The sequence below is a fragment of the Hyperolius riggenbachi genome, chromosome 2 (assembly GCF_040937935.1).
Source record: "Hyperolius riggenbachi isolate aHypRig1 chromosome 2, aHypRig1.pri, whole genome shotgun sequence".
In the NCBI taxonomy this organism is placed as follows: Eukaryota; Metazoa; Chordata; class Amphibia; order Anura; family Hyperoliidae; genus Hyperolius; species Hyperolius riggenbachi.
Genome location: NC_090647.1, coordinates 168,107,944 through 168,122,566, shown reverse-complemented (window position 1 = coordinate 168,122,566; position 14,623 = coordinate 168,107,944). Strand labels below are relative to the sequence as shown.

General features: G+C 36.6%; 1 protein-coding gene across 4 annotated transcripts in view; it reads right to left on the bottom strand.

Moving 5' to 3' along the window:
* Positions 1-1,990: 1,990 nt before the first annotated feature.
* PCDH17 (protocadherin 17) overlaps positions 1,991-14,623 on the bottom strand; it is a 284,741-nt gene continuing 272,108 nt past the window's right edge. For all 4 annotated transcript variants that reach the window (XM_068267825.1, XM_068267826.1, XM_068267823.1 and 1 more), the window contains one exon: positions 1,991-8,534. In XM_068267825.1, coding sequence (XP_068123926.1) covers positions 7,852-8,534 — 683 coding nt within the window. In that variant the 3' untranslated portion in view covers positions 1,991-7,851. The remainder of the gene's footprint in view (positions 8,535-14,623) is intronic.

Below are 14,623 nucleotides of genomic sequence, written 5' to 3'. Positions count from 1 at the left end.
AAAGCAGATATAAATAAATGAAAACAAAAACATGGATTCCAGAGTGACAGCCACTGGCAACATGATGATATATTTTGTTTTTAATACACATTTTCTTATAATGGTCCTTAAACTTAATGTCTTAAGGTAAGTGTTTCCCAAATTTGTCCTCAGGTTCCACAAACAATGCATGTCGGTAGTGATGAGAAAAAAGGCCATTTAGGGTACACAAAAAAACACATTTTCACACAGGTAACATTTTTAGTGAAAATATGTACGCAAGTGAAAACTCACTTTTGCCAAATGCATTTAGATTTGTGGGCATGACAGAACATATTTTCACACATTTTCTCCAAATGAATTAAAGTCAATAGGTACATTTTTAAGAAATGTTTGTGAAAATGTGTATCTTGCAAAAATCCATGATATTTCAATAAAAAATAAAAATAAACAATTGAGCGAAAATGCAAATTTTGATGCAAAAATGACTTTGGCGATAATTCAAGCTCACCCCCACATGTCCTGTCCACAGGGAGTATATTGACTTTGCCAACACACCAATCATCCTTGTGTATATATGAGGGAATGTGAAATGCACGTACTGTTGGTTTGGCCTGAAAACATGTTTAGGAAATTCTGAAACAGACATAGGCAGTCATGGCTAAATGGCAAAATATATGATAATAATGATGATGATGATGCTTTCTTACATAACTTCTATCAAATTTTTAAAGAGGCACTATTGCAAAAAGTGTGTGTTTTCTAATATGCCTATTACCACTTGTGTAATAGGGTCAGCATATATTTCTCCATATCCTCACCTAACAGCTGATGTTCAATCAGAAAGCAGCTGCTTGCTGATGTGTTGTTTCCCTGCACCACATAGCCTAAACTGTCATTGCCCTCTTTCCTCCTAGCTGCTTATGTGCAGCTGATCATTTTCTTCTGCTCACACCCTTCTGTCTGTATGAACTGTCTATTTGCAGGAGAATTCACATTTAGCAGTAAAGTGAATTTAGAGACAGCTAAATAATTTAGAGCAAGCCAGAACCAAAACAGCAAAGTCTTGGATGCGAGGCAGAAGCAGTACCACTGTGCAACGGCTTCTGCTGATAGGCTCACTTTCAAAAGATAAAGTTGGTTCCTATAAGTTGCGTTCATTTGGCACAGAGCTGCAGCCAACTAGTTCAGTGTCTGCTTTGCTCTATTTTAACGCTGCATCTGGATTGGGTGCGTTAGCACTATAGGTAGCTATGGGAAATTCATTCACTCATCCAGAAAAATGTAGCTGATTGGAACGCAATGTGGTAAAGAGCATCTGCTTCCTGATGGGCGATCAGATGTAAGGTTAGAAAAATTGCTACTTGCAGGAATTTTTTTTAACACAAGCCCTATGGAGAAATATACACTACTCTTATTACACGATTGATAACAGGGAATTTAGAATAGTATAATTGTATCCACCTTTATTGGAATTATAGTTGGAGTTGATTTTTTTTATCACAGTCATGTAGATTCTGTAGCAGTATTTTACTAATTTTAAGGGAACCACAAACTATGTCAAAATAACCATAACATTTCAGTTCCAATAAAAATAAAACTAAAACATACAAGTTAAAAACACAAACAACAGGAAACATGATATGATATTTGGTTGGTCAAAATGAAAAGGGTTGCATGTGCAAAAGTTAGGCAATTGATGGCTTGTACATAACAGAACTTATTTTGTTGGTGTCATTTAACAGTTTGTAACTTTGTTTTAAGTAACAATATTAGGAAAGAAAGACATATTATGATTGATGATATTACATGTTTGATGGTATTACATTAGCTTTCATTTGTTATAGAAAAAGAAATTTGTAGATACCCAAAATTTATTTGATTTTACTGTAGAATTTCAGCTGTTAAGCAAAATCAAGCTTCTCCCTCCCAGCAGATAAGAACATTGCGGAACACAGAGACAATACATTTAAGTACATAAATTGTCCAAAATATGTAGAGCAATGCAGCATTTGTAAAGTCAGTTGTTTATAGTATGCTTTGTACCATAACAATGAGATACAATTAACAATGTAATGCAGCCTGTAGGCAATTGACAATGAAGCACTGTCACAAGACATTTCCTGGAAGAATGAAAGACATCATATTCCGAACCACAGACCCACAAGTGCATGTTTTCACTATTAATTAGTACAAAGAAATGGTTAAACAGTATTAAAAGGCCAGTCTCTCCCTAGCTTGCACATGGGGGTAACTTAGTAAAGGTTTAAGAGAAAAGGTCATTTCACATGTTTCCAGGTAGCTTTGCTGTATGTGGTTTAAGATGTGTAATACACTGGTCACCCTCAGAGTCAACATCAAAGACTTCTGTCATGCTGCCCTTTGGAACTCCTTGCCACATCCAATTAAGACAGCTCCAACCCTGGAGGCATTTAAATCAAACCAAAAAGCCACCTATTTAGTCTAGCACTCATAATCACATAGCTCCCTCTCTCCCCCATTAAAACCGCCACTGTGTATTGATCTGAGACAATTCTATGCACTTTGAGTCCTATGGGAGAAAAGCATTTTACAAATGTATTGTTGTTGTTGCTATTCTGAAAGAGTAGAGCAAGCCATCAAGTAAGTAGGGCTTTAAGAACTTCTGTATGGTGTAGATATGCTACAGCCACAACATTGCAGCGATTCCCCATTTACTGGCGTAATCACTAGCAGGGAACTATACATACCTTTTGTCCTGCTTATACCATGAGTAATGTTTAATTTCTAACTCAAATTTTGACAGCTAGTTGATCATTTAGTCACACTGTAATATCAGTCTTGTAACTTTGTATATCATTGCCTCCTTAGCACTAGTTTGAAAGAGCAGGAAATCAACCACACGCTATGGCTTTTAGGGATATGTTTGGTAAGGTGCAAGGTGAATACTTTACACTTTGAAAAAGTTTGACAGTCACTTTGTAATTAGTGGTTAGTGAAGTCTGCAGTGAAGTGAGGTCTGCAGTGAAGTGAAGTCTGCAGTGGATAGTTAAGTCTGTATAAAATAAATAGGAAACTCTATAACTGGCAATTGGCAAGAATAATGTGCCTTCATGGTGCATTTCACAATTTTCTCTTTTTGAAAATCACCCTATGCCGTTCTCAAATAGGCCACACTGAATTTTTTTTTTTTATGTATTACTCTTTCTGCTGTTCTTTATATTTATTGTGACTTTCATCGGTTATGCTGCATCATATGGTGTAAACTGACAGCATATGATGCACAATAATGAATGGCAAGGCAGCCGCGGTAATATCTCAAGTTACCACTTCTTTTTCTTCAGTTTTCAGGTATTGGTTCTCGAGTGCTATAATGTGTGTTGAATGTACATATTTATACAATGTACATAAATGTCAGGTACTAAATACCTCATTAATAAAGACTGCAGCATTTGAAGGAATGCAAACGTATTTTTCTTGTTCAAGTGGATCTAAATTCAGATCTTCCTATCTGCTCTTATAGATTAACCAGGGCATGATAACCTTTATCTGGGAGAAGTTGCCATTACAATTTATGGAAATCCTAAAAAAAACTATGAAGTTTTAAGTTAAGTAAAGCATTCATGTTTACTTAAGAGCTGAGAGGCATGGCTCTCCTGGCAGAGCATCTCTACACTCTCTTACAGCTACTGATAAGGCAATTTGATCTTGCTATACAAACAAAGAACCACAGAGCAGTGTTTATTGTTTTTTTTCAGCAACTGTGTGGAATAATGACTTTTCATTGAGCACTGTGCAAGAGTCCGGGTCCACTTTGAATGTCTTCTTCTGTACATGCAAAGAATAAACATTCTTACATGTGATTCAGTACAGACCTATCTTCTTACTGCTATGAATTTTGCTGAGCTGGGAAAGTAGTAGATACCTAAGCTCATTCCTTGTAGATACAAGCTACCTGGAAACATATAAATACCTAAGTATATTTTCATATATATTATACTTATTGTAAAAGCCTGTGCTTACAGAAAAAGGATTAAGGGAAATGTTTAAAAAAATAGAAAGTTCCTCTGAATTGGATTGGCTGTTCAAAAGTGAACAAAAGGTATACTGAGTTAGTGTAAACATTATCCCTTTGCTAAATTTCCCCTTTGTTAATCCTCGTGTGTATTAAATTACTTTCTTTGTTTTGATGTAATGTTTTATACGCTGGACACAGTCTATTGAGGGCACAGTCATGTTTGATAAGTTCTGCGTTTCTGCACATATCATACTGTATGTATAAAAATCTGTATTTTTCAGGTTTTTTATTTTTATTTTATAAAGATGTATTAAAAAGACAAATAAACATGCACTTATTAAAATTATACCTTTTAGAAATGTCTCTGGACACAAGAATATGATTTGACATATATTTTTATAAATAAATCTTAGAAGTACTATACTAAATCATTATGGCACATATTTGCTATGGGAGGCCTTTAAGCTCACAAAGCTAGGCTGAGCTTTGTGGCAAATTCTTCCTGAAGATGCCTTTTGGAATCTGCACTGCCAAGTTAGCATGCCGTTTGTGGCTTATTTAAGATGTGTCTTTGGTGTAAATCTTGTGCAAACCTACAACTAAAAACAATGTATTTTGCTAGGTAACTCGAAGTTAAAGCTGAATTCATAGATTTTTGTACTTCATCACAGTGGGCCAGATTTATCAAAACTGTTGATAAAAAACTGTTCTAACGAGCAGATGAACTGTTCTGCATGATTGTAAGAAACTTCTCAAATCCTATGTAATAGCGGCAGTTTAGCATAGATTTCTAGAGCTGCACTTCAGTTAAAAAAAGTGCAAATCCATTCCTAAACTGATGCAGATTAAGAAGTGCTTCATAGCAGTTCTCCAGATAGTGCAGCAGTGCAGGCTAGACATGATTTGTGAAGGGCTCCTCCCCCTCACTCAGAGCCTGCTGAAAGCAAATGTATTGGCTACCTCAGCAACAGTAATTTCCCTTACACACTGCACTGCCTGAGAGACCTTCCTAACTCTTCCTATTCCTAACAGTGTAAGAAGGAATCTACACTATTTGGTGATTCCTTAAGATGTCTGAGACAGTTCTGCACGGATTTCTAAAAAACTACTAATATTTTGTCTCAGACACTCTTGATAAATGTCCCCCTCTTATTTTTAGTGTTTCATTCACTTTATGGAGTTGGGCTGCAACATGGAACTTTCCAAAGAGACAGGAATAAATTGATATTTCCATTTAAGTGACCTGTGCCTTGCACATCTGCCACTAGTGCTCTGACAGTTTGGGACATGCTCCGCAGATCTCTCGGACCTTAGCATTACACATCCAAGTATTGCAGGGTGATATTTGGATGCTATTTAAAGAAGGAACCTTTCCCTCTGCTAATGACAAAACAAATAGTATAAAGCAGCAGTGAGATGCCACATAAAGTTGCATGGGTGTAACAGTAGCCCCCGCAACCCCTGCCATTGTGGGGGGGGGGGGGCAGGGCTAAGGGGGCCCAGTCCTGGATTGCAGTCTAGAGCAGTTGCAGTGCAGCTTCATACTTTACATCATTTCAGCAGTGGGACAGGTCCTTCTCACTTCTCTGTGTAGCAGCCATGCAGCCTATCACTTTGCAGCTCCTGATGTCACATGACATGCAATGTCTGGAGACGCATGGTGATAGGCTGCATGGTGTGGCTACAATGAAGAGGAGTGAAGAGGACCTGTCTTGCCAGTGGGATGAGGTAAAGTATGAAGATCTGCTGCTCTGCAAGATCTGGGGTGGGAAAGAACAGTTCAGGAGCTACACTCATGGGAGAGGAGGAGGTTGGGGGCTGTGCACACAAGCTACCATGTATGCTTTTTTTCTTTGTTTAGCTCACACAGGTGCATGGGGACACTTCCAGAAATTGCTTTTGAGCCTGGCTTATTTAAGTCATGCCCCTAATAGCAGAGACAAGGTTGAGTGGCTTCACTTACAAGACAGCAGTAGGACTAAAAAATGACATTTAAATGAGAGAGATCCAACATTTAGCATATGAAGCATTTCAGAACATGTCAGCACTATATAAATACTAAATAATAACAATGAGTTCTACCTAAGCTCTTCCCTAACTCAACCTCAGGAGGTAAAGAATCTTCTCTGGGCATAGAAGGACCTCTCTATTGTTCAGCTCTGCATTAGACAGAAAAAAATGAATTTCAGCTTTAAGTTTGAAACCACTGGTGATGCAGGCAGTGCATCTGTATGTAGCCATGGGAAGTAAAAAAGGAGCCCTTTAGTAAAAAGGCCGTTAGTGGACACTGAATAAGGAGACACACTTGTAGCCTGTAACTTGGAAACGCCTGCTGTCCTAGTTTAATTGAGAAAATCTTGGTTTTCTCACAAATGGATCTTCTTGTAAATAATAAAAAATTGAGTATAAAATCCACACTAAAGACACTTTGTTAAATAAGCCTTTATTATTTTATTAATATGATGTAAAACTTGTGATATTTTATATGATTGAACCTTGATGTTTGTTTTGGAGGAAAAATGTTCCTAAGGCTTTTTAATTGTTTCTGTATTTGGTTTCCTCTCATGGGCTTAAATGTAAACTTTCACAATAGCATGTGTAAGGAATATGTTTTCTTCTCGCTACTTTTGCTCCATCAGATTTCATGAACACATTTTGAACAGATTATGTATTACCGTTTCAAGACCATACATGTAACAAGAGACGTAGCTCTGAGGCGCTGCTTCCCATAATCCAAAGTGGGAAGAGGAAACAGGAAAACAAAAACTCATAGAGTTCGAAAGCTACTGAGGCAACACTTGCCAGTTACAATATAAGCCCAAATATTTTTTTTTTCTTTTTGCAACACAACTATATATTAATTTAATAAAATACACAATATAGCTCTTATACACTCAACAATTTGGCTCATATGCACTAAAATTGCAAATAAATCATAAAAATATGTCAATTTGATGTAAACACATTTAAATCTTCTTACATTTGCACATTTAAATGGAAATGTGATATTTGTTTTTTTATGATTAGGACATTTTACTTTCCTGAGCAAATTTTAGTGTCCACAAATCAATTAAAATATTTTAATGACGTTGGTAGCTAAGTAGTTCATAGTTTAAATGACAAAAGATCTTTTAAGAACCATTTTCTTAGTTGTCAAAACATTTTACAAATTACATATACAAGAATTTGTATATGTAATTTGCTGTGTGTATATTTTTGTAGGACACTAAAATTCTTATTCAACACTTTTCATTGTACATAAAGTGAATTAGCGTATGCAAGTGCAGGACACAATAATTCGACTATATAACTCTTTTTTTATATACTATGTGTGGCATGGGAATGCACTACATGACACTGACATGTTGTACTGAAAATGTTTTTGGAATGTTGCTCATTTATATAGAAATGTTTACCACAAATGGGTGTCAATGTTTGGTGCAGCTAAGACTACAGCAAAAATTAGTCAGGACTTTAATTAGAAGCTAGTGATGCTTGTTTAAAATCCACACATATATTAGTTAACCCTGTTAATTAATGGGTTTTTTTCCTCAGCAAATGAAAAGTCACACCGACTACAATAGGAAGTTCCACAACTTCACAAGTAGTTCCAGTTCTGTTCCCTTAAACAACAGATTGTCAAAAATCACCACAACATAATTTTTCTTCACTTTGTCCAAAAGTATTTTTGTCAAAATAAAGCCAGTGTAATCTGAGTAACAGAAAAAGACAGTGACAAGAATTTGGGGCACTTTAAAAGTTCACTTATAGCCACAAAGCAGCATCCATCCTTCATCTCCCCTGAAATGTGCTGTACCAAGGGAAAACTGTATTTAACGTCAAAAAAGGCAAACATAATAGCCTCTCAGTCCTGTTTACTTCCTAACAGCCACAGGTTCACTGCCTCGACAGTCTTGTAAAAGCTTATCGATTTCTCTCACAACTTCCTCGGCATCCACAGACTCTCGGCCCAAATCACGATTAGAATGCTCCAGGTGGTCCAAGACAGCGTCCATTTCACTTGAGTCTCGGCTCACTCTCGAGTGCACATCGGCAAATACACGAGCCATTGGGTCTGATGCAATGTACTGAGGGTCCTTTGTCTGTTTACTAGGTGATATGTACTGACTATCAGAAGACAGGTATTGATTTGTTGTTTCTGCCAAGACTCCTGATTTTATTTCACAGCCATTCAATGGTCCCTTAGTTGAGGCACAAGGCTCAATGCACGTCTTGGTTGGACTGCTAGATGCAGAGGGAACCTCTTGTAGGAGAGGACTCAGGGCACGCTTGGCTTTTAAATATGGTTTTACATTGGCAATTAGAATGGTGTGCTCTCGTTTGTCTTTTCCAAATGTACAAAATGTCTTTTTTCCAGTGGGGTTCACAGTTTCATAAGTCTCAGTTTCAACATGAGCTTCCACAGTTGGAACAAAGAGATTTGTGCGATAATCAGCATTTTCAACCTGGTTTGCTGTAGGAAACTGTGGCATCCAACATCTGTCAGAATGACCAAGGACTTTGCATTCATCTGTGCAATTAACACACTCCTCTTGTTCTGAAAAATAAGAGCATGCATGTGGTTTATTCTCTTTGCATAGCAGACAAAAGTACACATGCATGAATCATCATTTAGATATAAAATACTGTACATGTTTGGCAAATTCACTAAAATTGTCTCTGTAACTGAATTGGTTTTGAAAGTGTAACCAACTACCACACCTGTTCTTTCACTATGTAGTTTGAAAAACATGAAATGGTACGTGTTATATGAAGAAAAAGAATGTCTTACAACACAGTTTTATTCTTCCATATTGAATATTAAATTGCTATGAAACTCAGCATTTTTTCTTATTTTTAAAAGATTATTTACACCATAAAACTTATTGCCACAAAAAAAAATGTAGTAGAACAGCATTCAAACAGTTAACACAGCACTTTCTTTTTCAGTGGGCAGCTTCTGGCCGCAGCCGAAGATTTTATATCTTATCTTTTGTTTACTAATTGTCGGTCACAAAGGAATGTAAACATTAGCGGTGTGCTGGAACTGATCACTAGATAGATTTTAACCATTTCAGCCCGCGGGGATTTTTCACCTTATGCATCAGAGCAATTTTCACCTCCCATTCATTCGCTAATAACTTTATCATTACTTAACACAATTTATTGATCTATATCTTGTTTTTTCCGCCAGTAATTAGGCTTTCTTTAGATGGTACATTTTGCTAAGAATTATTTTTTTATAAATGCATTTTAACAGGATTAATAAGAAAAAATGGAAAAAATCATTATTTCTCAGTTTTAGTCCATTATAGCTTTACAATAATCCATGCTACCATATATAAAACCTATGTATTTTATTTGCCCATTTGTTTCGGTTATGACACCATTTAAATTTTGTCCCTATCACAATGTATGGCGCCAATATTTTATTTGGAAATAAAGGTGCATTTTTTCCATTTTGTGCCCATCACTAATTACAAGCTTATAATTTAAAAAAATGTTCGTAGTATACCCCCTTCAAATGCATATTTAAAAAGTTCAGACCCTTAGATAACTATTTATGTTTTGTTTTTTGTTTTTTAAATTGTATTTTTTTTTCCATAAAATTTTTTATTTGGGTAATATTTTGGTGTGTGAAATAAACAGTTAATTTTTAATGTTATTATATGTGTAAATTGTAATGTAAAAAATATGTAGATGTAGTTTTACTATTTGGCCACAAGATGGCCACCTTGAGTTTATTTTTTTCTCCTTGTGCTTCTCGATCACCGGAAGCACAAGGGGACGTGGAAACATTTTTTTGCAGAAGGACTGAAGCCTCAAGTAAGAGCGCTTCGGTTTTTCTGCTGGGGACACGGATCAGTGATCGGGAACCATGTTCCCGTTCATTGATCCCAGGGCTACCGGGGGACAGCACGGGGCGTGCCCGTGATCGCGCGTGGGAGCGCGCCAAAGGCGGCACTGCAGCAGAGCAGCCGCCTGGACGTGAGGATCACGTCCAGGTGGCAGAAATGGTTAATATATAAACACAGCACCTATGCAATAAAATTCAATGGCAGCTTTCAGATCAGATAAACTTTCTTTGGGAACTTGTAATTTGTAAATGGACAATTTAACTTGCGCACAAAAGAAAATATGTTAACTTTAGGGGTAATACAAAGTAGGAAAACACATTTTGATTGAATATTATGACAAAGTTTATCCCACTTTAAGTAAATTTTCCCACCAAAAGTGAAAACTAACTTTCTTCTTAGTATAGGATATCTTTATAAGAAATGGCACCTAAAAAACGGCTCCTTTATATTGACATTTGACCTGTTATAGTTAAACAAATTTAGCATGGGAGGAAGGTCAGGGGAATTAGGAACTTTTTACATTAGATTGCAGACATACAATGAAACATTCCGGAATGTGCAATAATTAGCTCTTCCAAAACCTACAGTGATTCAGATATCTTCCAATAGCAAGCATCATCCATATTTGAATTGTATGTCATCATTGCTTTATACAAAATAATACATTTCCAAAAAATCCTAAATCTTCAATACAAAATAACAACACACACACCACACATCAATTTAACACTTTAAAGAGCTATACAGCACTGTACAGAGTATATTGTCTTGTCACTTAACTATCCCTCAGAGGGGCTCAAAATCTGATCCATACCATATCATATGTCTAATGTAGTATATGCATAGTAGTCTAGGGCCAATTAGTCAATTAACTTATCTGTATGTTTTTGGGTTATGGGAGGGAACTGGAATGCCTGTAGGAAACCCACACAGACACAGAAAGAACATACAAACTCTGTGCAGATAATGACCTGGCTGGTATTCAAACTGAGGACCCAGCGCTGCAAGCCGAGAACGCTAACCACTACGCCACTGTTCTGCCATACTCATATTAGAGTGCTATTAACATATTATACTACCTTCCAGATAGCATATTAACATTAACATGGAGTGAGATAATATACAGAGGCTGTCATCTTCATTCCCTTGTAAACAATGCTAGTGGCCTTACTTTTTTGCGGGTGCTCTGCCTCTAATACTCCAAGTCACTGACCCAGAATGAGCATGGAGATCAGATGTTTTGACTTCACTGGCTGCATGTGTGTTGCGGATGTGTGACTAAAACTAAAGCCAAAAGCTCAGCATGACAACCAGGCAACTGGCATTGTTTATAAGGTAATGAAGATTGCAGCTTTCGCATTCTTCTCACTTCAGGTTCCATTTAAGAGCAGCAAAATAACACTTTCACACATTTGAATAGGCCATCCACATTAATTGTAATTAAATGAGTGTGGTTGGCACTGTGCTTGCAGAAAACAGCAAAAATAGGTTAAAGACAAAATAAAGTCCTGAAAAAAAATCAAACTACATCTAAGGATGGTAACACATTTGCATTTCTTTCCACAATTGGTTGCTCTGTCAACATATGACAATTTCTAGTGTACTGCAGCATGTGGCAATTGAGGATAATGGGATACAGATGAATGACTGTAACTTTCCTCCAGCAGATGTTTTAGTGAGCAGACACTGTTCCACCCCCTACATACTCTCTGTTTTCCAAATCAGTTCTTTATTTTGGAGATGGTAAATTAAGCAGTTTGTTCTTTCAGCAGATTTGCATAGCCAGGCGTGTGAAACAGGACACAACAAGAAACTTTTATAGAATAAACATAAGATTACATTGTGTACTGCATTAGACAAAACATAACAAAAATGAGACATACCCCCATGTTGTGCAAGGCAAGGTATACAAGAAAGCTTAATGATCTAAAACATGGATTCTCACTGAAATATCAAACAATAGAGGAAAATATAAGGAAAACACTTCTTTATATACATCTTATTTTGATTCCTTAACATTGATTGCAAAAAAATCTAAGGGCCCTTTTACACTAGCAGCTGATCCGTGCATTTTGACGGATCGCTCCTGGGATGCGGTAAGCAGGGTAACATGAAAGTCTATTTGACTTTCATGTTACCTTTCACATTAGACAAAGCATTCCAGAGCATTACGTTGTAACACATCTGGGAGCTTTTAATCACCCTTTGCCAGTGTTTTCTCATAGGTTGAATAAGAACAAGTTCCGCTGATTAGCGTCGAACCCCAACTTCATGACGTCACGCCATGATCCATAACGCATGCATGAAATCGGGTTCGTGCACGCATTAGCTAGTGTGAAAAAGCCCTAAGTTTGACATATACACTAACAATAACAAAAGATGGTCACAGTAAACAATAATGTCTACATGTACATATATCAAAATTAAAAGCAAACAACTAAGAAAATCCATATACGCTGAAGTACATCCATTTTTTTCAGGAACTTGATTGGAATCTTAAGCAAAAACAACCAAAGTGAACATTTTATCTCTTGAAAGAGGTACGCTCCCTATTTCAAAGATATTGGAGGGTTTATTTTATCTATTGTCTGTTTTTTTATTGACTCCAGAGATGCCCTGTAAGTCTGAACTGCCGGATGAATGCCCAGAAAGCCCTTATAAAATGCATACTATGACCTAGATAGAACTTGTACATTATGTTTTAATATCATACTTTTTTTAAAGCAAAGGTGGCACAAAGGAATAGCTTTAATAGCCATCGGTAATGGAAATCAAAGCTTACTTTTGAAGCACAGGGCCTCTTCATTGTATGAGGAGACTGCCGAAAAGCTACTGAACCTGGTAGTCTAGCTTTCATTACCTCTGCAGATAGCTGTTACAGTTATTACTTTCAGCCACTTGCTATTTTTATCAAAAGTAGAACTCTTGATCCAATTCATAGCTTGCATTGCATCACAGTTCAGCACACTTCCTTACAAATAATAAATACATCATACATAATGTCTATGAATACAAAGAAGGTAAATGAAGCATTTGCTATGCATAGCTGAATAAACAGAGGCTTAGATTTCTTTTATGTGTATTGCATGTGGTTAAGCACTATAACATTAGACAAACATTTATCAGTTTATCTAATGATATAGGTTTTCTCCAACCTTTCTCCTATGTACTAAAAATAAATGAGCATTAGGCATTTGGCTAGTGCCTTGAGCTGGGAGTAAATAATTAATATACTTTGCTGAACTGCAATCTGTTTTGTAAGTTTTGTTTTCTTTCTTTTTTTTAAAAATTAGATTATATAAAATACAATATACAGCTCTGTCTATTCCACACATTACAATGAATTGCAACAGATAGCCTTTCTTGAAGTACTTAGGGAGCGTTCTAAATCCACTTCATTATGCATAGGCCATAATCATCCCAACACAAGCGTTCTGATACTTCATTCCCTGATGTCAGCAATAAAGCAGAGAGCAATTTCCAAGCTGTCCGAAACCACACCCAGTGTCTCATTATTAATTAGAACATGACCTGTTTTGGTACTTCCTATCAATACTACTAAAGGAGACTTTCTGTCTAATTGCATCGGTGTTCTAAACTAACTAGATATAGCTATAAATCAAAAAGACTCATTATGCTATCATTTGAAAACCTGTGTCCAAATCTATTTTGCATTTACTGAAAGGTGAAACACCTAAATCATTGGAGGAGTACCAGGCTGTGAGCTGTCCATGCTGCTAATTAGGACTATTCACTCTGAGCTTGGAAAATGGCAAATACATGTCTGAAGCCTGGAGGGCATTAAGAACTTGGCAGACCTTTGGCAGGTCACAAGTAAGTAACTGATTTAAAGTGAAACTTCCCTTGTGTTGGGAAAAAAGTAAGAGATCCTCTGGGTTATCCAAATGTATTACAAGGATTTCAAAACAATATTCATAAAGGATATGCAGCTACGTTATGGAGAACCGGAACCCTCTGGATTCTGTGTATTGTACAAAAATGAACCTTGGGGTCTGCTCGTGCTGCATTTTACCCGATGCAAGGATGCCAGCATCGTAATGTACATCTGGTACGTTATTTCCACTAGCATGGTCTAATATTAACTGAATTGCAGAGCACTGCTTTCTGATTTTTGTTAGATTGTAATTCTGAACAATTCCGTAATATTGAATGGGACTTTGCAAAAGCACAAAATAATTGTATAGCAAGCACACAGGAAAAACAAGTCCAATACATACAGTATATGTTTTTCCTGTGGACATTTTGTAGTGTGATCAAACCCCAAAAGCTTTTATATTAAGAGCACACGGCAAGGTACAGTAGTACCTTCCTAAGACAATAGTACCTTCCTAAAGCAGAGAAGGTATTTGCAAAGTTATCACTTTCACTAGTCCAAAAATGCAGACAAATGCATGATTCTGCATATACAAGCACATCTTGCCAACAACTCACTATAAGTGTTTGCCTAAAGCTATTTTACTCAGCTTGTTCATTTATGATAAGTTTGATGCAAATGTAATATAAGTGCATGTACATCTAATGTCAATAACCTATACTCCACCAATCCATTGAGTTTGATTCTACTCAGTAGACTACTACTGTACTTCTTTCTGCTAGCAATTTATGGCAAGAGAATACTTAAGTCCACTCATATTACAAATCAATATAAACTAACATACATTAACCATTGTTGAAGCAAAGAGCCAGGAACTGGCAAAAAAGGGATTCCAAGACAAGCAGCATAGTGTTCCCTCACAACAACTCATTTAAAGTTTACCAACTTCTTTGC